General features: G+C 33.7%; 1 protein-coding gene across 1 annotated transcript; it reads right to left on the reverse strand.

Moving 5' to 3' along the window:
• Positions 1 to 16,692: 16,692 nt before the first annotated feature.
• Positions 16,693 to 17,984, reverse strand: LOC140451478 (uncharacterized). Its single transcript, XM_072545304.1, has 2 exons — positions 17,379 to 17,984; positions 16,693 to 17,092 (listed from the first exon to the last, which is right to left on the reverse strand). The coding sequence occupies exons 1-2, from the start codon at positions 17,800 to 17,802 to the stop codon at positions 17,010 to 17,012; spliced, it is 507 nt and encodes a 168-aa protein (XP_072401405.1). The 5' UTR covers positions 17,803 to 17,984; the 3' UTR covers positions 16,693 to 17,009.
• Positions 17,985 to 26,322: the final 8,338 nt, after the last annotated feature.

A 26,322-nucleotide genomic window follows, 5' to 3' on the forward strand; every position in this document is an offset into this window, starting at 1 on the left:
TTACATATCAAAGTCTTTCTTTCAGGCACTATATAGCTTTCCTTGTTTAGATAATAATTGTGTGTAATGTTTAATCTAATTGTCAACTATCTAATGTGTTGTTTCCAAGTAAGTGAAAATTTACTATATATTTACTGACGATTTAAAATGCTTTAAAATAAACAAATGCCAGGCCGAAGTCTGCAGAAGGATATTGATCGCCTCTAAGTGGAGCACACAAAATGGTATTTGGATGCGTCAAAATGTCATAGTTTTCATTTGCACCTTCCTCATCCCCCAATAATATTCGAATATAGTAAACACAATTTAACCATATATTCTACTTTTGAAACCAAGGATCTAGGTGTGAACCTTGACTCTAACTATAAATCACACATTTCCACAACAATACAGAAATCTATGAAGCTACTTGGATTTGTGAAGAGAACCATCAAAGATTTTTCTTACATCTCTGCTATTTGATCTCCTTCTCCATGGTTAGATCCCTTTTCATTTACTGGTCTACAGTTTTGTCCCCCTATTACATTGCATCTAAACTGAAACTTAAGACTGTCCAATTTTCTGTCATGCCATTGTATGGATGCATGTATACTGTGAATATGTTGCATTAGAATGTATACTGAACTTCTCTTGAGGTATATAGAAATCAAAGAGACTTAATAGTTCTATTTAAAATTATCAACAGCCTGTGCACCTGCTTCAAACTTCTTTCCAAAATATTTGTTTATTATTCTCCAATATTGCAACTAGGTATGTGCAGACTTTTTATATTCTTTTCATAGATTCAATTACTCTTATAACAGCTTTACTCCCAGAACTCTTCTATTAGCTAACTCTTCAAAGAAGCTCCAAATTTTTAATCTATCAGTTTTCCCCTTCAAAAGTGATAATTCTGATCCAACTTTGTAATACTTTCGACTTCAGCTTTTGTATTGTGTTTAGTGTTACATTATCTGCATGCATTAGATAACTTAATACCATTATACCTTGTGACTTTTTCTGAATTGATTTGTTATCTTATTTTGTGACTGTATGTTATTTTTTTTTGTAATCATACTATTCATATATTCTTCTTCCAAATCAGTTTATTGTATTAACTACATTTATAGCACTGTAAATAAAACTTGTAAAATGTTGTAAATAAAATGATATATTTTTAGTAGCTTTTGTTTTATTAAAATTAATTATTTTACAGAGGAAAGTGTGTTTATAAGCCAAATAAGAAAAGTTTGTAAATATAACATAAATATTAATGAACCAAAATATATACAAGTATCATCATTCTATTTGCCTTTTCGCCACATTAATAGATGTTCCACTTTTTATCTAAAGGAATTGTACGGTATTGAATTGAAATGGGTATAACTCCTAAATTTCCTAGTTGCTGAGTAATTACCTAAAATATTTATATGTAGTTTTCAAAGAACTAATAATCTTTACTAAAACCTACTTCAGCACATTCCCTACTCATGCGAAAATGCTTTACAAAAATCTCCCATATATTATTGGTGAATGGTTTCCTCATAAAAATTTTGATTACGAGGCACTTGAGCTCTCTCAACATTATTTAGCTCTAATTCTTCATTTTGTGTCAACTGATCCACAACATTTCCAATTAGCTGGATATTATTTTCCTCGTCCGCAAGTTCTTCCACCGATGGATTCGGAAGTAGCGGAGCGGTAGCTGCTCCGTCTGCTGAACGCGCCCAAATGAATGTAGGTTAACTGCCCACCGCAGAACAATGACAACATATCATGTCCTTTTATGACAGTAGGTGTAGGTCGGAACAGCAGTTTGTAATATTATAGAAGATATAACACTCTTCCCCCCTAAAATGTAATACTATGATACCATTATAAATCTAACCTTTTTGGTGCTACTATAGTTCTTTTGGAACGGCGCAAAGGAACATCTGAGCAAGGCGAGGAAATGATACTTGAATCACCTTGACTATGTGAAGATAATCTATTGGCATCCATTCGTTCTGATTGTACCTCAGGTATATTGGTATTATCACCATTTGGAGTTGACTCACAAGCAGCTGTTTGTTTCTCGATATATTCATTTATAACTGTGGGCACATAAGGCATAACATTATTTTCAGACTGTAATGGTGTATTTTCCCCTATAGCTCTTAACTGGTCAATGTGTCGTTTCCAATACTGGCCATCATCTAATTTGATTATATAGTGCAGCTTTCCCAGTTTTTCTACTACTCGTCCAAATCTCCATTTGTTTGTATGTATGTAATCTCTAGCTTCCACTCTTTCCCCCTCATTTAAAACCCTGTAACTATCATCTTGAGCTTTGTCACAAACAACTTTTGGTTTAAAAGTATCTAACCTTGACCGTATCACTCTACCAAACATAAGGGTTGAAGGACTTAAACCTGTAGTAGTATTAGGTGTAATTCTATATTGAAATAGAAATTTATTTAACTTTAGCTCTTTATCACCTGTACTAAAATTCAGGTTACGCAGAGATTGCTTGACAGTTTGTACATATCTCTCTGCTAAACCGTTTGTAGCAGGATGATATGGTGCACTTAATTGATGTAAAACACCATTTTCATTCAAAAATCTTTTGAATTCATATGAAACAAAAGTTTGGGCGTTATCTGATACTAAGTAAAATGGAATCCCAAAAGTTGTGAAGATCTTCCTTAGTACATTTATTGCAGTTTTACTAGTCATATCATTTACTATATGTACTTCAGGCCACCTAGTATATGCATCCACAAGTATTAAAAAATATTTATTCATAAAAGGTCCTGCAAAATCTATATGGACACGTTCAAATGGTGCTGTAGGTGTCTGCCATGGGTGGACTGGTGCTTTACTAGGGTTATTTTTATGTTCATTGCAAACAGAACAGTTTTTGCACAATATTTCAATGTCTTTAGTAATACTTGGCCACCAACAGTGGCTTCGTGCAAGAGATTTCATCTTCACTACCCCAAAATGAGCAGTATGTAGTTCCTGTAATATTCTGTTTCGAAGGCTCCCTGGTATTATAACACAGTCGTTCCGTAAGATGCAACCACTCTGTACGGTAAATTCTATTTGGGGTATATAAAATCGTTGTGAAGGTTCAATCTTTATGCCTCGTTTTAGTCCTTGTAGTAAGTTACGTAAATGTTTATCAGTTTGTATTACTTTTGCCATTTCTTCTACTGTAACGGGTAGGGTTTCAATTTGCATAATTTCGAATTTATCCGCAACATCATAAATTACATTTGAAATATTGGCTGCTGGTAGTCTAGATAAAGAATCTGCATTTAAATGTGCTTTAGTATTTTTGTATTTTATCTTGTATTGAAAACTTTTCAAAAATAATGCATAATGTTGCATTCTTGTAGTTGTAAGTGTAGGCAAACTTTTTGAAGGTGACAATATTTGTATTAGTGGTTGATTATCAACCAGTAATGTAAAAGGTCTGCCAAATAGATAATAGTAGAATTTTTTTACTCCATAAATTATACCATAAGCCTCTTTGTCAATTTGCGCATATTTTTGTTGTACCTCACTCAGCATTTGGGACGCAAATTGAATAGGGCGCTCGGTTCCATCAGGGTAGATGTGGGAAAGTACTGCCCCCACAGCATATGGACTACCATCTGTAGCTAATACTAGAGTAGTAAAGTTGGGTCAAAATGAGCAAGAACCCTTTCTGAGAGAATCTCTTCTTTTGCCCTCTCAAATGCTTTTTGGCAGTCCCTACTCCACCTAAATGTTACACCATCTTTAAGGAGATTATATATTGGATGTAATATGTGACTTATATTTCTTAAAAACCGTCCATAATAGTTTAACAGACCAACAAAAGCTCTAACTTCCTTTTTATTTGTAGGTGCTCTTGCATTTGCTATTGCATCCACTTTCTCTTTCGTTTTATGTATACCAGTTTTATCGATCTCATAGTACTCGATTGAATTAATTAAAAATTAACATTTTTCAAAATTTACCCGTACATTATGTTCGTGTAGTCTGCTCAAGACTAGTTCCAACCTCTGAAGGTGTGTAATGTCATCTGGTCCCGTAATCTTGATATCATCCAGGAATACCGATACCCCCTGTATATCTTTAAGTAAGTTTTCAATCTCCCTTTGCCAAATTGCTGGGGCGCTGGCTAATCCATACATTAATCGTGTACTTTGGAAAAGTCCTTTTGGAGTACTCAGTGTCAAATATTTTTGATCCTCTTCTCTTACTTCCATTTGCAAATAAGTCTGTTTCAGATCAATTTTTGTGAATTTTTCACCTCCCGCCATGGAAGAAAATAACTCCTCAATTGTGGGCAATGGGTACTCATCAACTACTATGTATTGGTTTAATGTACTCTTAAAATCCCCACATATCCTAACAGATCCATTTGCTTTAATCACTGGTACAATTGGTGTTGCAAACTCAGAGCTATTTACTTTTTTAAATACACCTTCATTTTGTAAATGTTGTATCTCTTTTTCTACTTCTGGTAGTAATGCATGTGGTACCTTCCTTGCTTTAATAAAAAATGGTTGAATATTGGATTTTACCTGAAGTTTTGCCTGTAGACCCACAATCTTTCCTATATCTTTTTTGAAAATTCTACTATATTTTTCAAATAAACTATGTAATTTTGATTGCACATTTAAATCTACACTAAAGATTTCATTTTGAAAATTCAACTGTAATTGCCTAATCCACTCCCTGCCTAGCAGTGGATGTTTATTTGACTCTACTGTAGCGTTATAACTGCTACATTGCCTGCTTTCTTTCTTATGTTAATATATTTCGTTAATTCTATTCTCCAATTTCCATATCTTCTGTCATAATTCATATTCTTCTATATCCTCCATTGTATCTCTTATTTTTCTATATATTTTCTCAGATATAGATTGTGTCAGAATTATGTCGTTACTTAATTGATTCATTATTCTCTTTTCATTTTTACTGGTATTTGGTATAAAAACCAGTTGGCGTCCAAATCTATCTTCTTTATATATATATATATATATATATATATATATATATATATATATATATATATATATATATATATATATATATATATATATATATATATATATTTCAGTATCTACCTTTCCTATTTTCTTAATAATCATCATTTTTATCTTTTACTCAAGTTTCTAAAGAATGAATTTTATTTTCATCTCTATTTCTGTTACTTTGGAACGAGAGGTGCCATCTTTATTCTCTGTTTAGTTTAATCAAAGAATATAGACGCTTATAAGCGTCTATATTCTTTGGTTTAATGCTAGTGACAAAGACTCCTTTTTGTTGACATTTCCCCCTTCCCGTTCGATACAAAAGTCGATATAATGGCTTTTATTTCTAAAAATGTCGATTTTCTTCATGACTTTTGTAAAAGTATAATAACCAATTGTTGTGTCGTCTCCTGAATTAGGAGGTAAGAGTTTAATATATTTTATCGGTTTCCTGATTCTACCTGTTGTATAAAAATCTTTTTATAATTTTAACTTTGAAAATTCTCATTATTTATGATTATCGTATGTAAGTAGGTACATATTTTTGTGGATATTTCTTGTGTTTTTTTATTTCTTATAATAAAAAATTAGCGATAAGAAATATATAGTTTCTTTAATATACATAGTATGTAAAAGTTTTACAAATATTTTTACAGTTTTAAATATTGAATTTAAATCCTTAATGATATCTTTTGATTTTAATAATAATTAATTTTTGACAAACTACCATTTCTATATAGAAATGTTTCTAAATTCTAAATTATCTAACTTTTCAATAAATATATCTTGTCATTTTTACCGAATCCGCTTTGTAATTAATATTAGAATATTTCAGTAGTAAAAAGTAATTACCATTTGCTTAAAAAGATTATATATCCTTACTTTTACTTATTTGCTACATAAATAAGAATTGTTTCTCGACTTGCTTGGGTGAATAATGATAAAATTTTGTTAAATTTGATTGGTCACCTATTCATCCCCCAAGCAAGGTCTCTCATTTTGGTTTCACCATTTTCTGAAGCAAGGTGTGTTTTTCTTCATTTTAGTCAACCTCCGGGATACATTTCTCAGGTGCGGGTCAATTTATATTAACATCCAGAAGACCAACCGGCCTGAGAATGGCACTATCATTCCGATAGGAGAGTTGACTCCAGGGCAAGAAAATCCACAATTAACAACATGGCTTACTAACAACCATAGCAGAAAAGACCAGGATAAAACCTAGGATTTGGTGACAAGCATTTTTCCTTACTATAATGTAACACTGTAGCAAGAAGTCGAATAATTTTTATTTAAATTCAATTTAATTTTTAAACATGTATTTTTCTGCCCTTTTTGTTTAATATTTTAATAAACATGTGTTAATTTAACTGTGTATTGTTTCTTCTTTTTACTTGTTTGCGTGTGTTGCTCCAGAGTAGGCCATATTCACGTCCTGAGTGAGCTAGCCAGGGAGTGTTTCGTATAACGTCTAATGTAGCAATTTTGCAATTGATACATTAGGGGTTATGACGTTAAAAATTGGTCCCAACGGGAAACGATTTGTCACTCCAACGTTGTTAGTGATGTTAGTCGGATTGTAGCAGCAAACTAAGGTTTGCGGTTACAAGTTGACAACAGCAGCTCAACGTTGGGATGTTACAAATTGAGCCTCGAAGGATTACAAATTGGCACCCAATGAATGTTCGTTGGAACGTTACAAATTGGTGCCTAACGTTACAAATTGGCGCACTAACGTAATATACTCTGAGTAATGCATACATTCTTGTATTTAGTTGAAACAATACTTTTATATTTTCTTGCTATTATTATCTTTAACATTTTTCTTCCTATTTTGAGTAGTAAATTTATTAAATTTCAGTAAAAATATCTATTTTCTATCTTACTTACTTTTTTATACTTATTTTTTTATCTAGTTTTTACTGATAGTTTTTTTTGATCACCAACCTTTTTTGTCTGCTGGTTATCATTAACCTTGACAAGTCCATGTGTTGTTGGGTAGTGTTAAAACTTAATTAAATGTAAAATAGTAGTTTTATATTATTTTCGTAAATTTAATTATCTTTATCTTTAAAGTTGATTTGGTTACTTGTTGGTTTACATAAATTATTGTTTTTTAAATAATCTTACAAAATGGCTACCATCAACCCTAAGCATTTGAAAACTGATGAATTAATTATTAGAGATCTTGAGGTTCCTTCTACTCTCGATGAGAAAAGAAGAGTCCTTAGTGGAATTTTGTCTCAGGAAGCATCAGACATAAGCTTCTCTGAAACAGTTGTCCCTCTTGAATTTGAGCAAGACCATAATCAGGCCTTGGCTACTCTTGCTGATTTATCTAGTATCATCGATGAATTTTCAGGTAGTAAGTCTGATTATAGGTACAAATGTATTTGTTCTCGTTTAACTCATTTGTCTGGCCGTGTATCTCGTCTGAAGACCACTTCTTCAACGCAGGAAACAGTCAAAAGACAGTTACGGAGTAAATTATTGTCAATAATTGAGGGTGTGCTTGTGGAAAAACTTAATCTTCCTTCAGAATCTACTCCAGTTAGGGTAGAACCACATACTGCATCTTCAGTAGTGAAGTCTGTGCCCATTTATAAATGGGGAATTCAAAAGTTTTCCGGCAAACAGCCTTTGATTCCTTTTCTTGAACAAATTGAGACGCTTAAAATCTCCAGGAATTGTTCTAATGATGACCTGTTTCTTTCTGCAGGAGATCTGTTTGATGGCAATGCTTTCACTTGGTGGCATAATCATCTTCTTAAAAAGACATTTCAGTCATGGTCAGACTTAGTTGCCGCTTTAAAGGAAACTTATCTTCCGGCAGATTATGAGAGGAATTTGTGGGAACAAATTCGTTCTACAAGGCAATCTTTTCGAGAACCTGTATCTACATTTATCTCTAATTTTGAAGCTCTTTTCTTCCGTTTACCTTCTGCCGTTTCAGAGAAAGATAAAGTATCTGAAATTAGACGTGGTCTTTTGCCAGACTACATCAAAGCTTTGGCTTTGCACGATATAGACACTGTATCTGATCTTACCTCTTACTGTAAAAGAATTGAGTCTGCGTTATCTATACCCCACTTTAATAATAATAATAAGAAATTTTCATATGAAACAAATTCACTTGATGAAATTTGTTGGAATTGCAACAAACGAGGTCATGTGTATCCTCAGTGCAGGTACCAGAAAAATAAATTTTGTTATGGTTGCGGTTTTAAGAACGTTATTAAGGCACATTGCCCCAAATGTTCAAAAAAACGAAGCGCGAGGTTGTTCGATAGTGGACAGGAATCAACCTCATTGCAGTCAAATGTCTGCATCAAACCTAAAAGGGAAGAACATACCAGGAAAAAATTTGAAGAAAACTTCAAACAAAGGACAAGCAGAGTAACATTTCAACTACCACCTATTATTAAAACGCGAGCTGAAACTTCTGATTCTAATTGTGATTTTAATCCTTTACCTATAGACAAAACTCCCATAGATACAACGCTCAATGTTTCTTTAAATCCTGCGAATATTTCTTTTCCGTTGATTTCAACGTCTGATACTTTATGTAGAACTAATCCTCTTCTCGATATTCGTACACAGGATAATCGACCATATATTTCAATAAATATTGGCAGTGAAACAATATCTGCACTTGTAGACTCTGGTAGTAATGTCTCTATTATTGGCTCTCCAACCTTATTTCTTCTTAAGAAGCTGAATTTGCATCTTCACTATGATATTTCAGTACAGCTAACTACTGCTGATGGTAATGTCCAAAGTACCTTAGGTTATGTGTTTTTACCTGTTACCTTATCTGGTAGCACACAAAAGTTAAAAGTTTTAGTGGTTCCTTCTATCTCACATAAAATGATTTAAGGTATGGATTTTATGAAATTGTTTAGAATTTCTTTGGATTTCACAAATTTTTCGTATAGTACAGCTAAACTGTCAACTTGTGTTGTTAATACTATAGTAAGTTCAGAGAATTTATCCACCCATCAGCTTTCACAACTACATTCGGTAGTCAAACTGTTTAAGGAAATAGGCCCAACAGATTCTATTGGTAGAACCCACTTGTATACTCACCATATAGACACTGGTGATGCGAAACCAATTAGGCAAAGACAATATCCTCTTTCGCCTGCTATGCAGAAAATTCTCAACGAAGGAGTTGATGAGATGCTTAAGTTGAAAGTCATCGAACCATTAACAACCAGTACACCTTGGTTGTCTTCTTTGTGGTTGGTTCCGAAGAAAGATAGTTCCTATAGAGTTTGTTTTGATGGTCGAAAACTTAATTCGATAACAGTTCCTGATAGTTACCCCATGCCTTTAATAGATTCAATCATATCTAAAGTAAGAGATGCTAAATTTATTTCGTCAATCGATTTAAAACAAGCTTTTTATCAGATACCTTTGGATGATCAATCCAAATTAAAGACTGCATTTACAGTTCAAAATAGAGGTTTGTTCTGTTTTAATGTATTACCTTTTGGCTTAAATAATAGTGCACAAGCTATGTGCAGAGTTATGGATTCATTTATAGGTCCTTTACTGGAGCCTTATGTTTTCTATTATCTTGATGATATTATTGTTGTTACTCCTGACTTTGATTGTCATATCAAAATTCTTAAAATGTTGTTTAAGAGACTTAAATATGCAAATCTTACAGTCAATTTTGAAAAGTGTCAGTTTTGTAGACCTTCTCTTAAATTTCTTGGTTTTGTTGTAGATCAACAAGGGTTAAGAACTGACCCAGCTAAAGTAGAAGCTATTTTGGAATATCCAGTTCCAAAAACTACTACTCAAATTCGTAGACTTATCGGATTGATAGGTTATTACCGTCGATTTTTGAATAATTTTGCATCCATTTGTACTCCCATTTCTGATTTACTCAACGGTAAAAAGAAAGGACAGTCTATTGTTTGGACTCCAGAAGCTAACTTAGCTTTCAGTCAGATTAAACAGGCACTAACATCTGCTCCTGTTCTTGCTAGTCCAGACTTTGACAAGCATTTTTATCTTGCTTGTGATGCAAGTGACACTGGTGTTGGGGGTGTATTATTTCAAAAAGAAGATGGTTTAGAGCATCCTATAGCTTTCTTTAGTAAAACTCTCTCTAAAGCTCAACGTAAGTACACTACTACTGAGAAAGAACTGCTGGCTATTTTATTATCTATTGAAAAATTTAGGTGTTATATTGAAGGAAGTGAAAACTTCACTGTGATTACTGATCACTCATCCTTACAGTGGTTATATTCCATGAAAAACCTTTCTCCTAGAATTGCCAGATGGATAATGAAACTATCCTGTCACAAGTTCACTGTCATTCACCGTAGTGGTTCTTTAAATGTTGTGGCTGATTCCCTTTCTAGAATACCTGAACAAAATCCTGAAATTTCTCTTTTAGATTTATCTAATCTTAAAACAGATACTTGGTATGATAATATGGTACAAAAAGTACAAAATAATCCAGATCAATTTCCTGCTTTTAAAGTTCATGGTAATGTTCTTTACAAGCATATCTTTTCAAGGAATAAGTTTTCAGATCCTTCCCCAGAATGGAAAATTTTCGTTCCGTCTCCTCACAGAAAAGATATTTTGAAACTCTTTCATGATGATCCTACAGCTGCTCACCTAGGAGTATATAAAACGCTCTCTAGAATCACGGAATTGTATTACTGGCCTAGAATGAGACTTTATGTCGCAAACTATATCAGTAAGTGCAAAATCTGTGCTGCTAGTAAACCAGGAAATGTACCTCCTGCTGGTTTAATGGGAAAGTACAGAGATATTAATTTTCCATTTCAGTTTTTATCTGCTGACTTATTAGGTCCTTATCCTAGATCTAAAAATGGAAATCGTTTTCTTTTAGTTGTTGTCGACTGGTTCACGAAATTTATTTTTGTCCATCCAATGGCAAATGCTACCTCTACAGCTATTGTTAAATTTATTGAAAATCAAGTTTTTCTTATCTTTGGGGTACCACAAATTTTCGCAGTTGATAATGGGAAACAGTTCGTTTCCAATGATTTCAAAAATTTAATGAATAAATATAAAGTACAAAAAATTTGGTATAATGCGAGATATTTTCCTCAAATAAATCCTACTGAGAGAGTTAACAAAACTATCGTAACAGCTATTCGTTCTTTTATACATGATAATCATAAAGATTGGGACAAAGAAATCTTTAAGATTGCCCAGGCTATTCGCCTAGCCAAACACGAAGTTTCACAATTTAGTCCTTCGTTTCTAACTTTTGCCAGAAATATCCCTTTGGACGGTTCCTTCTTTGGTGCAATAGAAGACAAAGCAAGCAATGTCATTAATATTAAAAACAAGCTATTCGACCCAAGACCACTAGAAAATATGTCTTCTATTTTCAAAGAAGTGCAAAAGAGAATACGTCACTCTTATGCGACGAATTCTAGCAGGTATAACCTTCGTAGACGTGATGTCAAATATCACGTTGGTGATAAAGTCTGGAAGAAAAATTTTGTCCTATCAAAAGCTGTCGATGATTTCTCTGCAAAACTAGCGCCAAAATTTGTCCCCTGTATTGTCAATAAAGTTTTGTCTAAATTAGTCTACAATTTAAAGGATCTAGATGGAAATGATCTTGGAAATTTTCATGTCAGGGATATCAAATTAGATGTCACTGATTCTAGTGACGATGCAAATCAGTAATGCATATTAAAAATATATCTTTTGAGTAAAACTTGCAGTTATACTATTATATCTTACCTTTAAGTGTAATTTAAACTTACATATATCTTGTATTGCATATATTTTAAATTATCTTCTTATCTCTTTTGTTAAGCTTATACATATTTTTATTACCTGCGTTAACAAATATCTTCGTTATTTATGGACTTTTCAATAAAATATTTAGTTATGAGAACCTTTGCTAGAAAATTTATCTACTACCTTTCACAAGTTTGATTGTTATTTACTTATCTTTATCTTCGTTTAATAACACATTATCTCTTACCTTTACAAGTTAGCTACTTGTATTACCTTTATGGTGTTATTAAAACTATTGCGGTAATAACTTATGTCTAATTTTCATACCTAGTGCAAGTGTCTTGTTTTTCCGTTGAGTGGGTTCAAATATGAGATTTGTTCGGACAAGCACATAAAAATTGCCTAGGATGATTTATCTTCGCGGGACTTGAGGTCACTGCAGGAAAACTATTAACAAGGGCGTTAATATTTTCCATTTACCCATTAGGGGTGTTGCGTTAGGCATAATTCTTTATCTTTTGGAGTGAAAGTAATCTTATGCATATATCTTCTTTTATAGAAACCTCTGGTGTAAGATTATGAAGCTTTGAAGTTTTTGATTGCATTTGAATTGTCTTTAACATTTTAAATACATACGTCTATATTTATGCAGTTCTAGTTCTATTTCTTTTGTGTAGATCTGGATGGTGTTTAGTGTTATAGCAATTTTATATGATATTACCACAACTTATCTTTGCTTTGTATTTTCCTTTATCATAAGTAAGCCAAATTTTATGCAGTATCTTTAATGTCTTTTGTGTAGAACTTTGACTTACTAGGTATTGTGAAGAATATACTTATCTTTATCTGACAATCAAAATTACTTGTGTTACTTAATTATCTTGATATTTACCTACCTTTAATTGTTGATACTATTTGGTACAAAAATTACTTTATCTTATACTAGCTTAATGTCAATTTGCTGTTTTATTGACTTGCCTTAGTCCATAAATATGCATATGCAATATGCCGAGAATTCATTCTCATTATCTTCTTATCTTTAATAAACAATGTAATTGTTTCCAGACCATACTGTCTATTGAAGTTTAGTCATAATAAGTTTCTCTGATTTAGTTCACAATGATTGCCCTCATCAATGCATAACTACAATGAATTTTCTTTTTCTTGAGTGTTATATTTTAATGAAATTTTTTTTATTGCATTTACAAGGTAGATTTAACCTTATGCATACTACTATTTAGAAATCTGGTGTAGGGTTGTGTCTCTTTGAAATGACAATGGAAAGGTTTTGTTTTTTATACCCTCTTGTATAATTTTGCTCTGTACAATTTTTCTGTTTAGATTACTTTATTATTCTAACAGGTGCATAACGTTTGGATTTAAATCAAAGTATATTTATGACTAATTTTTCTTCTTCAGTTCAACTGAGTATAATTTTGTGCAGTTTTCTTTTCATCTTGTGTAAATTTTATACTTAATAGATGTCTAGATTGGTCTTACTAAATTTTTACTTATTTCTTTTATATTTTGATGTTTACCTTATCTTTCTTAACTGCTTATAATGTTCTACTCATACTATCTCATGCAATATATGCAACTAAAATCTAGATTGGTATTATGATAACTAATATTTGGATTTATATACCTACTGCATTACTGATGATTATGATATCTTATCTTTTATAACTTAATGATTATATGCATATCTAGTGATATTGCTAATATCATAATTACCTTGGTTTAAAATCAACTTCCCTTAAGAACTAACATTCTTGAAAGAATGTCTTTCTAACGATGTTTATCTCCATGAGTGATAGATACATCGTCCCCATATTAGTTGTTTTTGTATGATATTTATGTAATTACATATATATGGGACCGAACTGTGGCGGAGATGTACATTTATACCACTGGATCTTCCTTTAATGGTAAGGTTGTCTTTAGGGTATGGCGTCGGGGGGTTCATAGTACACAGGACTGTCGTCTCTGAGGAGCGCTTTCGAGGTTTAACCATGGATTATGAGCTACTGCGTTCATACCAACATGATTTCAATCGGCCCAGTGTATAATCGATGTACAGTACCAAAGATTGCGGATAACCCTTAACGTAGCTTTTCTCCCTCTTGGTCTACGACCAATTTTAGTGTGACGAATACTATAATTCGTTGGGATAAAATATTTCCCTGAGTATTAACTCTAAAGCCTTGTAAGGAATTGCTATAAGGTATAGCATAGGATTATTTACCTTACAATTTTAGTGTGACGAATACTATAATTCGTTGGGGATGAAATAATACCCAGAGTGCTCACTCTAAAGTCATTTAGTGTATATAGTATTACAATACTGTAATACATAGTTTATAATTATGTAGTTAAAATTTTAGTTTAACGGATACTATAATTCGTTGGGTGATAGTCATTTATTTTTTTTGACTTAGGTTAATATAAGTATATTAATTTTTATATCTTATCACAAGTTAACCATTTTCACTTTATTTTGTTTAAATAATAGTACCTAAACTTACAAGTTATTATACCTATATCTAGGTATCTAGATAACTTTATTATTTGGTAAAGATTACCTTTATTATTATTTTGATGATCATAACATATAATGAGTTTAGTGATGAGAAAAATTTCTCAAGGTACTTTAGGGCCTGCGTAGCGCAAGCGGTAGGATGTTTGCCTCGTAAGCCGGTGGTCCGGAGTTCGAATCCTACCGCCGGCAAGAACATCTAGACATTTTAAAAATGTCTATAGGCCCCAGGTCGACTCAGCCTGAATAAAAATGAGTACCTTGGGTAAAACCAGGGGTAATAATAGACGGTTGAAGCGTAGCACTGGCCATGTTACCTTCCTTGTATACCGTAGGCCCTAGATATAGCAGACTACCCTGCTATACTCCCAAAGCCGCGATAGCGGTATAAAACGGGAGACTATTATTATTACTTTAGAAATTTTTCTACTGGGTGGTGGAAGTGTGTAGCGTTATAACTGCTACATTGCCTGCTTTCTTTCTTATGTTAATATATTTCGTTAATTCTATTCTCCAATTTCCATATCTTCTGTCATAATTCATATTCTTCTATATCCTCCATTGTATCTCTTATTTTTCTATATATTTTCTCAGATATAGATTGTGTCAGAATTATGTCGTTACTTAATTGATTCATTATTCTCTTTTAATTTTTACTGGTATTTGGTATAAAAACCAGTTGGCGTCCAAATCTATCTTCTTTATATATATATATATATATATATATATATATATATATATATATATATATATATATATATTTCAGTATCTACCTTTCCTATTTTCTTAATAATCATCATTTTTATCTTTTACTCAAGTTTCTAAAGAATGAATTTTATTTTCATCTCTATTTCTGTTACTTTGGAACGAGAGGTGCCATCTTTATTCTCTGTTTAGTTTAATCAAAGAATATAGACGCTTATAAGCGTCTATATTCTTTGGTTTAATGCTAGTGACAAAGACTCCTTTTTGTTGACATTTCCCCCTTCCCGTTCGATACAAAAGTCGATATAATGGCTTTTATTTCTAAAAATGTCGATTTTCTTCATGACTTTTGTAAAAGTATAATAACCAATTGTTGTGTCGTCTCCTGAATTAGGAGGTAAGAGTTTAATATATTTTATCGGTTTCCTGATTCTACCTGTTGTATAAAAATCTTTTTATAATTTTAACTTTGAAAATTCTCATTATTTATGATTATCGTATGTAAGTAGGTACATATTTTTGTGGATATTTCTTGTGTTTTTTTATTTCTTATAATAAAAAATTAGTGATAAGAAATATATAGTTTCTTTAATATACATAGTATGTAAAAGTTTTACGAATATTTTTACAGTTTTAAATATTGAATTTAAATCCTTAATATCTTTTGATTTTAATAATAATTAACTTTTGACAAACTACCATTTCTATATAGAAATGTTTCTAAATTCTAAATTATCTAACTTTTCAATAAATATATCTTGTCATTTTTACCGAATCCGCTTTGTAATTAATATTAGAATATTTCAGTAGTAAAAAGTAATTACCATTTGCTTAAAAAGATTATATATCCTTACTTTTACTTATTTGCTACATAAATAAGAATTGTTTCTCGACTTGCTTGGGTGAATAATGATAAAATTTTGTTAAATTTGATTGGTCACCTATTCATCCCCCAAGCAAGGTCTCTCATTTTGGTTTCACCATTTTCTGAAGCAAGGTGTGTTTTTCTTCATTTTAGTCAACCTCCGGGATACATTTCTCAGGTGCGGGTCAATTTATATTAACATCCAGAAGACCAACCGGCCTGAGAATGGCACTATCATTCCGATAGGAGAGTTGACTCCAGGGCAAGAAAATCCACAATTAACAACATGGCTTACTAACAACCATAGCAGAAAAGACCAGGATAAAACCTAGGATTTGGTGACAAGCATTTTTCCTTACTATAATGTAACACTGTAGCAAGAAGTCGAATAATTTTTATTTAAATTCAATTTAATTTTTAAACATGTATTTTTCTGCCCTTTTTGTTTAATATTTTAATAAACATGTGTTAATTTAACTGTGTATTGTTTCTTCTTTTTACTTGTTTGCGTGTGTTGCTCCAGAGTAGGCCATATTCACGTCCTGAGTGAGCTAGCCAGGGAGTGTTTCGTATAACGTCTAATGTAGCAATTTTGCAATTGATACATTAGGGGTTATGACGTTAAAAATTGGTCCCAACGGGAAACGATTTGTCACTCCAACGTTGTTAGTGATGTTAGTCGGATTGTAGCAGCAAACTAAGGTTTGCGGTTACAAGTTGACAACAGCAGCTCAACGTTGGGATGTTACAAATTGAGCCTCGAAGGATTACAAATTGGCACCCAATGAATGTTCGTTGGAACGTTACAAATTGGTGCCTAACGTTACACTACTACATAAATGTTTAAGTTTTTAATTACTTTCCTGTACTTGACCTGTACCCCCGCCATGCCTAAAATATTTAGTGGCTGACCTCCATAAGAAACTAATTTTAAATTTGTATTGTGTAGCTGCAAATTTGGAAAATAATATTGGTAATCTGTATTATTTATTAATGTAACTGCTGCTCCTGAGTCAACTTCAAAATTTAAATTAACATTATTTACCTGTAATTTTATGATAAATTTTTCTGTATTGGGACTGTTCGCTTGAAATATATAAAACTTCATCCAATTGACCTTCATCTACCTCATTTACCTGACTAGTATCGTTCCTCCTCATGCATACCTTGCTCAAATGTCCCTTCCTCTTACATCTATTGCATTGTAAATCTTTTTTAGGGCATTTATTTGCCAAGTGTTGCTCAGACCCACACCTAAAACAGTTTAAGACTTTATTTACATGATTTCCACTATTTGACACATTTCTTGATGTTGTATTAGCTGATTTTTCAGTCTTCTTTTCCACACTAACTTTATTCACCATCCCTGCATGTGATTGATGTAACTGGGCAGCATCTCTTGCTGATGTTTCCATACTCAAGGCTACTTCAATGGCCCTTTCGATGGTTAGATCTTTTATCTCCAGCAATCTACTCTGTATACGCTCATTACATAGGCCAAATACAAATTGATTTCGTAAGGCTTTCTTTTGGTACTCACCAAAGTTGCAAGTAATTGCCAATCTTTGTAGGACTGTTAGGTAATCTTTTACACTTTCCCCTTCAATTTGTTTTCTCTGTAGGAAACGAAAAATTTCTGCTATTTCTAGGGGCTCTGGATTGTAATGCTCTTTCATAATATTCACTACTTCATCATATGATTTCGCATCTGGTGTTTGAGGAGATAACTTATCACATAATATATCGTACGCCTCTGGTCCCATATAATGTAATAAGTAAGCTGATTGCTTACCCTGTGGGATGCCGAATACTTTAAACGCACTTTCCAACCTCATCAGCCATCTATCGAATTTCTTTGATACGTCGTACGATTCTATGGAAAATACGGTCTGTACTGTATGATGGACCGTCTCAGCTAGTCCGCCTTGGTTTGGGGTAATCGGCATGTCTACAGTATTTGGCATTTTCCAGGTTGTTTTGCACAATTTTTAAAAAATATAAACGTAATTCGCTCCGTCCTCGTCGCCAACTGTTGTGTCCGTACACACTTTGTATATATTTTGGGTGATGTCTTCAGGATTGAAATGAAATAATGAATGTACTTGTAGTTTGTAAATTACATCGTATATTTCTGATATGAATAATGCAGTACAATGAATGTAGGTTAACTGCCCACCGAAGAACAATGACAACATATCATGTCCTTTTATGACAGTTGGTGTGCTCCGTAGGTGTAGGTCGGAACAGCAGTTTGTAATATTATAGAAGATATAACAGTTTGCATGTAGACTGCTTTGATTATTATTTTCTATATCCGATTAGTAGCAACAAAGATCCGATATAGTGCCGTTTTGACAATGTCTTTGTCTTTTGTTTTTTGTGTTTACGTATTAAATATCGCTCCTCTTTCAGTTAACGTGTTACACGTAGTAATCTGACTAATAACAACAGAGATTTGCTGTAGTGTAGTTGTGGCAATGTTTATGCATTTGTGTTTTGTTTTAGCATGTTCGTGACCACCCCCTTTCTATCGATATTTGCATTTCTACCCCTTGCACGCTATTGTACGTTGAGCCGTTTAGACTTACAAGCTTAGTGTCCTTTTGACAATGTCTTTACGTTTGATTTTTACCTTAACATATTCATTACCACCTCCCCTTTCCATCGATACCTTCCACGTTGTCGTACGTTGAGTTGTTTAGACGTTTCAAGCTTATTGCCGTTTTGGCATAGTTTTTGCGTTTGCTTTTTATCTTAACATATTTAATAACACCTACCCGTTCCATCGATACCTTGCACATTGTCGTACGTTGAGCTGTTTAGACGTTTCAAGCTTAGTACCGTTGTCTTTGCGTTTGCTTTTTATCTTAACATATTCGTTCTCACCTTCCCTTTCCATCGATACCTTACACGTTGTCGTACGTTCAGTTGTTTAGACGTTTCAAGCTTAGTGTCCTTTGGGCAATGTCTTTACGCTTTATTTTTATCTTAACATATTCGTTACAACCTCCCTTATCCATCAATACCTTGCACGTTGAACCGTTTGAACGTTTCAAGCTTAATGCAGTTTTGGCATTGTCTTTGCCTTTTTTTTATTTTAACACATTCATTACCACCTACCATTTCCATCGATATCTTGCACGTTGTCTTACGTTGAGTTGTTTAGACGTTTCAAGCTTAGTACCGTTGTCTTTGCGTTTGCTTTTTATCTTAACATATTCGTTCTCACCTTCCCTTTCCATCGATACCTTACACGTTGTCGTACGTTCAGTTGTTTAGACGTTTCAAGCTTAGTGTCCTTTGGGCAATGTCTTTACACTTTATTTTTATCTTAACATATTCGTTACAACCTCCCTTATCCATCAATACCTTGCACGTTGAACCGTTTGAACGTTTCAAGCTTAATGCAGTTTTGGCATTGTCTTTGCCTTTTTTTTATTTTAACACATTCATTACCACCTACCATTTCCATCGATATCTTGCACGTTGTCTTACGTTGAGTTATTTAGACGTTTTAAGCTTAGTGTCCTTTTAGCAATGTCTTTTCGTTTGATTTTTATCATAACAAAATCATTACCACCTCCCCTTTCCATCGATACCTTGCACGTTGTCGTACGTTGAGTTGTTTGGACGTTACAAACTTAGTGTCCTTTGGCAATGTCTTTACGTTTGATTTGTATCTTAACATATTCGTTCTCACCGCCACTTTCCATCGATACCTTGCACGTTGTCGTACGTTAAGTTGTTTAGACGTTTTAATCTTAGTGTCTTTTTGGCAATGTCTTTGCGCTTTATTTTTATCTTAACATATTCGTTACAATCTCCCTTATCCATCAATACCTTGCACGTTGAGCCGTTTGGACGTTTCAAGCTTAATGCAGTTTTGGCATTTTCTTTTCGTTTTTTTTATCTTAACATAATCATTACCACCTACCCTTTTCATCGATATCTTGCACGTTGTCTTACGTTGAGTTGTTTAGACGTTTTAAGCTTAGTGTCCTTTTAGCAATGTCTTTTCGTTAGATTTTTATCTTAACATAATTATTACCACCTCCCCTTTCCATCGATACCTTGCACATTGTCGTACGTTGAGCTGTTTAGACGTTTCAAGCTTAGTACCGTTGTCTTTGCGTTTGCTTTTTATTTTAACATATTCGTTCTCACCTTCCCTTTCCATCGATACCTTACACGTTGTCGTACGTTCAGTTGTTTAGACGTTTCAAGCTTAGTGTCCTTTGGGCAATGTCTTTACGCTTTATTTTTATCTTAACATATTCGTTACAACCTCCCTTATCCATCAATACCTTGCACGTTGAACCGTTTGAACGTTTCAAGCTTAATGCAGTTTTGGCATTGTCTTTGCCTTATTTTTATTTTAACACATTCATTACCACCTACCATTTCCATCGTTATCTTGCACGTTGTCTTACGTTGAGTTGTTTAGACGTTTTAAGCTTAGTGTCCTTTTAGCAATGTCTTTTCGTTTGATTTTTATCTTAACAAAATCATTACCACCTCCCCTTTCCATCGATACCTTGCACGTTGTCGTATGTTGAGTTGTTTGGACGTTTCAGGCTTAGTGTCCTTTTAGCAATGTCTTTTGGTTTGATTTTTATCTTAACATAATCATTACCACCTCCCCTTTCCAACGATACCTTGCACGTTGTCGTACGTTGAGTTGTTTGGACGTTACAAACTTAGTGTCCTTTGGCAATGTCTTCACGTTTGATTTGTATCTTAACATATTCGTTCTCACCGCCACTTTCCATCGATACCTTGCACGTTGTCGTACGTTAAGTTGTTTAGACGTTTCAATCTTAGTGTCTTTTTGGCAATATCTTTGCGCTTTATTTTTATCTTAACATATTCGTTACAATCTCCCTTATCCATCAATACCTTGCACGTTGAGCCGTTTGGACGTTTCAAGCTTAATGCAGTTTTGGCATTTTCTTTTCGTTGTTTTTTATCTTAACATAATCATTACCACCTACCCTTTTCATCGATATCTTGCACGTTGTCTTACGTTGAGTTGTTTAGACGTTTTAAGCTTAGTGTCCTTTTAGCAATGTATTTTCGTTAGATTTTTATCTTAACATAATTATTACCACCTCCCCTTTCCATCGATACCTTGCACGTTGTCGTACGTTGAGTTGTTTGGACGTTACAAACTTATTGTCCTTTGGCAATGTCTTTACGTTTGATTTGTATCTTAACATATTCGTTCTCACCGCCACTTTCCATCGATACCTTGCACGTTGTCGTACGTTAAGTTGTTTAGACGTTTCAATCTTAGTGTCTTTTTGGCAATGTCTTTGCGCTTTATTTTTATCTTAACATATTCGTTACAATCTCCCTTATCCATCAATACCTTGCACGTTGAGCCGTTTGGACGTTTCAAGCTTAATGCAGTTTTGGCATTTTCTTTTCGTTTTTTTTATCTTAACATAATCATTACCACCTACCCTTTTCATCGATATCTTGCACGTTGTCTTACGTTGAGTTGTTTAGACGTTTTAAGCTTAGTGTCCTTTTAGCAATGTCTTTTCGTTAGATTTTTATCTTAACATAATTATTACCACCTCCCCTTTCCATCGATACCTTGCACATTGTCGTACGTTGAGCTGTTTAGACGTTTCAAGCTTAGTACCGTTGTCTTTGCGTTTGCTTTTTATCTTAACATATTCGTTCTCACCTTCCCTTTCCATCGATACCTTACACGTTGTCGTACGTTCAGTTGGTTAGACGTTTCAAGCTTAGTGTCCTTTGGGCAATGTCTTTACGCTTTATTTTTATCTTAACATATTCGTTACAACCTCCCTTATCCATCAATACCTTGCACGTAAAACCGTTTGAACGTTTCAAGCTTAATGCAGTTTTGGCATTGTCTTTGCCTTTTTTTTATTTTAACACATTCATTACCACCTACCATTTCCATCGATATCTTGCACGTTGTCTTACGTTGAGTTGTTTAGACGTTTTAAGCTTAGTGTCCTTTTAGCAATGTCTTTTCGTTAGATTTTTATCTTAACATAATTATTACCACCTCCCCTTTCCATCGATACCTTGCACGTTGTCGTACGTTGAGTTGTTTGGGCGTTACAAACTTAGTGTCCTTTGGCAATGTCTTTACGTTTGATTTTTATCTTAACATATTCGTTCTCACCGCCACTTTCCATCGATACCTTGCTCGTTGTCGTACGTTGAGTTTTTTAGACGTTTCAAGCTTAGTGCCGTGGATTTTTGTATAAATAACTGTATTAACAATTTTTGGAGAAAAGTTATTGCAGCAGGATCATTTAATTGGAATCTTTTTGAAGTGCCTTGTCCAAACGAAAATATCTTACAACAATTAAAAACTCTAATATCTAAACTTGTATCTGTATATAATTAAAAGTGTAAAAGATATGTTTTTAATAAATGTTATGTTAGAATTGTAAAGAATAAAAAGTTTTTTAGCGAAACTGCAATACATTTACGACTTAAAATGTTAAATAATAAGTAGCGAAAAATACACCTTTAAAGAATAGTTAGAAAGATCGTTTAGTCATCGGAAAAACCATATACATATAGCCAATCATATTTAAGGTTAGGATCAAGTACTGTTGGACGAGACCATTTAACTTGCGAACATATTTTACGAGTACAGTCTATGTAACTATTTCTTACCAGAGATCCGAAGCACAAGACAAACCTACAAAACATAATATTGCCCAAACTGCCTTCTGTATCTAATTTCAATTCTTTGATTAATACTAATTTTATCCATATAATATATGCTTTATAAAAATACGGTTAATATTATACAAAAACTTCTTCAGTCAGAAGATGTGTGTGTTTGGATTTTTGTATAAATAACTGTATTAACAATTTTTTGGAAATTAGTATAAATCAAGGTGCTGGTCTGTTTACATGCCTTATTGTTGCTCTCTGTGTCTGTGTATGCAGAGAATAGCACTCTGGAGTATGCTAGTTCTTTTCTTAAACGTTTCGGATACCTCTTCAGAAGTCTCTTACATTTATTCCTCTGGTTAGAATACACAATGCCTTATGAGACAATAAGTGAAACTATAAAACCTTGCGGTTGTATAGAAATATTCGAAATGAACGATTGGATCGATACTAGGACTAGGTACATATTATGTGAAACATGTAAAGAACAATTGACAAACCTGCGAACTGAAGATCAAAGGAGATTGGAAGCAGAACGAATACTTAGAGAAGAACGACTTTTACACATAAAAACGCAAATTGAGGCATTAACAGACGACGTTCAAATTAAATTACATCACATAATTAAAAATACTGATCGACGAAATACCCTTATCCAATATTTGAATAGAGGTTACCTGAGTAAAACGCTACTTAAACTACTAGGTTTTGTGAAAAAGGGACGATTTTGGCTGGCATATCCTAATCGCTTACTAAAGATGGTGGAAGATTATAAAGAAGTGCTTTTGGTACTAATGTAATGTAAATAAACAATACTTGTACATGTCTATGTCTTTTTTTAATATAAAAGTTTCAGTGTTGTATATAACTTGTATCTATATGTATCTCAATAATAAAAGATATTTTAATAAAAGATATGTTTATTTCTCCTACTCATTACTAAATTAATCATCGATTATCTCCCCAAAGAGTTGAGGTCTACGCAGGTTTCACATGTTTTTCAGAAGTCCGAGGGACACTTAGTAACTATAAGCAATAATCAGTATTACGCTGTATCTTTTCTCAATTTAAAAATTCAAAAACGTTTTATGTTTCCTTCTATACCTGCGAGAACCAACATAAATGCCTTGTTTCAAGCAAACAGCGATCAGACGTATTTATTATACAATGATAATTCTTATACTGAATTTAACGAAGCTGGAGATGTCTTAAACCGTGGACCAACAAATTATCTCTTCCCAGGACTACCAGATAAAATAACATCAGCATTCCGCTACACGGATGGGTTTATTTACTTTTTCCAGAACAATACCTATTATAAGTATAGCGAATACACACGTAGAGTTGTAGCTGCAGGAACGTTTAGCTGGGAACTTTTTGGAATACCCTTCCCTGAAGACGGTCTATTAAAACAATTAAAAACTTTGTTAAACAAAATTGTAACTATATACGAATAAAGATTAATGTGTTCCTTCTTAATGGTTGTTTTATTTAAATTCCATTACTCTATGTATGTCAAGCGACGTCTTGCGTTGACACATAACTGTCACGTTCTACGTCGGATGTCACGTCCTGCGTCGAATGTCACGTCCTGCGTCGAATGTCACGTCCTGCGTCTAATGTCACGTCATTTCGCGTGACATTTCATGTTCTACGTCGGATGTCACGTCCTGCTTCGAATGCCACGTGACATTTCACGTTCTGCGTCGACTGTCACGTCCTGCGTCGAATGTCACGTCATTTCGCGCGACATTTCACGTTCTGCGTCGAATTTCACGTTCTTCGTCGGATGTCACGTTTTCTTAGGCACTGTACGGACAAGAAGAAGAAGAATGTTTATACTGAACGTTGACATGGCTTCTGTGTCACCAACGCCTTCATTTGACACCTCATACGTCAAAATCATGCCAATAGCAACGAAGATACGTTCTAGCGTCCATTTGGCAATGCTGCCATCTTTGTTTTTTTGTGTCAAAGTATTCCCCGTCTCCTCCTCGTTCCAACGAGCCCTCGTACGTCACGATCGGACCAATAGAAACAAAGATATGACGTAATGACCTTTTGGCATGCTCCGATGCGCACGGCACATACTGCATTCAACCTCATTTTTCATCCCCTTTCCAACGAGCCCTCGTACGTCATCCTACGTTAAGCCGTTTGGAACTTACGACCGGGGGTTGCGATTTTAGGGGTTGCGATTTAGGGGTTGTGCTCAGATATATATATATATATATATATATATATATATATATATATATATATATATATATATATATATATATATATATATATATATATATATATATATATATATATATATATATATATATATATATAGCCTATCTACTCACAATTTTCTTTTCTATAATTTGATAAGACAGAAGATGTTATCTGTACATGAACGACCTGCTCTAAATCCTCCTTGTTCTTCGTCTTCAGACGATTGATAATCTTCCTCTATCAGGTCTCGTAGTATTCGACTGTATAGTCGACTCATTGAGCTTGTGACCGATATCCCTCTATAGTTTTTACAATTTCTCCTGTCACCTTTTTTATATATTGGGGTCATATATGCTGTTTTCCATTCATCTGGTGTTGGATGTCCATTAATATATTCGTTAAATATCACCGTGATCATTCTGTCTAATTTCTCTGAGCCATTCTTTATTAATTCCATAGTTACTCCCTCTGGTCCACTTTCTTTTCCATTCTTCATCCCTGCTATAGTTTTTTGAACTATGTTGATATCTATGGTAATATGCTCTCCCAGAATTTCGATTCTTGATGAATTCATATCTTCTTTAAATTCGTCTCTGTTCTCATTTAATAGATGTTTGTAATAATGTGTCCAATCCTCGAGATTTATGGGATTTAGAATCACTTTCTCGTTAGTCGGCTTCTTAACAGAGTTTATAAACTTCCACGCCTCAGTGCATTGTCGTCCTCCAATATAAGATTCTATCTCTCTGCACCTTCTATCCCATATCTCATCTTTGGAGGTCATAATTATCTTTCTAGTTTTCTTCTTCATTTCATTGTATCGGTCTTTGTCTGCGTCATCTTTTGTATTCAACCACTTATGGTATAATCTTTTCTTTTCTGTTACCGCATTTTCGACGTCTTCATTCCACCAAAGCTTGTTACTAATTTTATTTTGTTTGATTCCTAAGACCTCCTGTGCTGTTTGATGAATACTTGATATTATGTTCTCATATATGCATTTGGTATTTGTTAGTGTTTCGTCAAGTTTGGAGTCCATTCGAGTCTTATATAGTGTGCGGGTGCTCTCATGAATTAAACTGGACAGATTGTATTGAGGAAGATCAATTCTTTCTAAGAGTTGTCATAGAAATCATGCAAAGAAAAATCCTTGGGCAAGGATTGAATATTAGAATGGACCTGAGGCCCAGAGAGATGTACATCATTAAAGGATAGCCCCGTAGAAGAACTCGCGTTTGTATGAGCGTCACGAGTCTCGTAGGACTCACTATCATTTACCATTGTAACAGGTGGAAGGGAATATGCAATACTGCTAAGGCCCGTAGGTAACGCCTTACGGACAGTATCTACATGAGCTAAAGTCGAGGATAGCTGACCTGACGAACTAGGCGCCATCACACGAGGTATTTGAGACGTGGATGTCTCGAAAGAAGGTTGAGGTTGTGAAAAAGATGAGTCTTTTGACATATAATTTTGAGAAGATTTAATTACATTGAGTAGATGGCATAAAGCTGAAATAAGTGTGGAAGGTCTTTCCCCCACATGTAACCTAGAAGAACAATGGGATGCACTACCTACTTTATGATACGTAAAGG

Source organism: Diabrotica undecimpunctata, chromosome 1, assembly GCF_040954645.1.
Source record: "Diabrotica undecimpunctata isolate CICGRU chromosome 1, icDiaUnde3, whole genome shotgun sequence".
Classification (NCBI taxonomy): domain Eukaryota; kingdom Metazoa; phylum Arthropoda; class Insecta; order Coleoptera; family Chrysomelidae; genus Diabrotica; species Diabrotica undecimpunctata.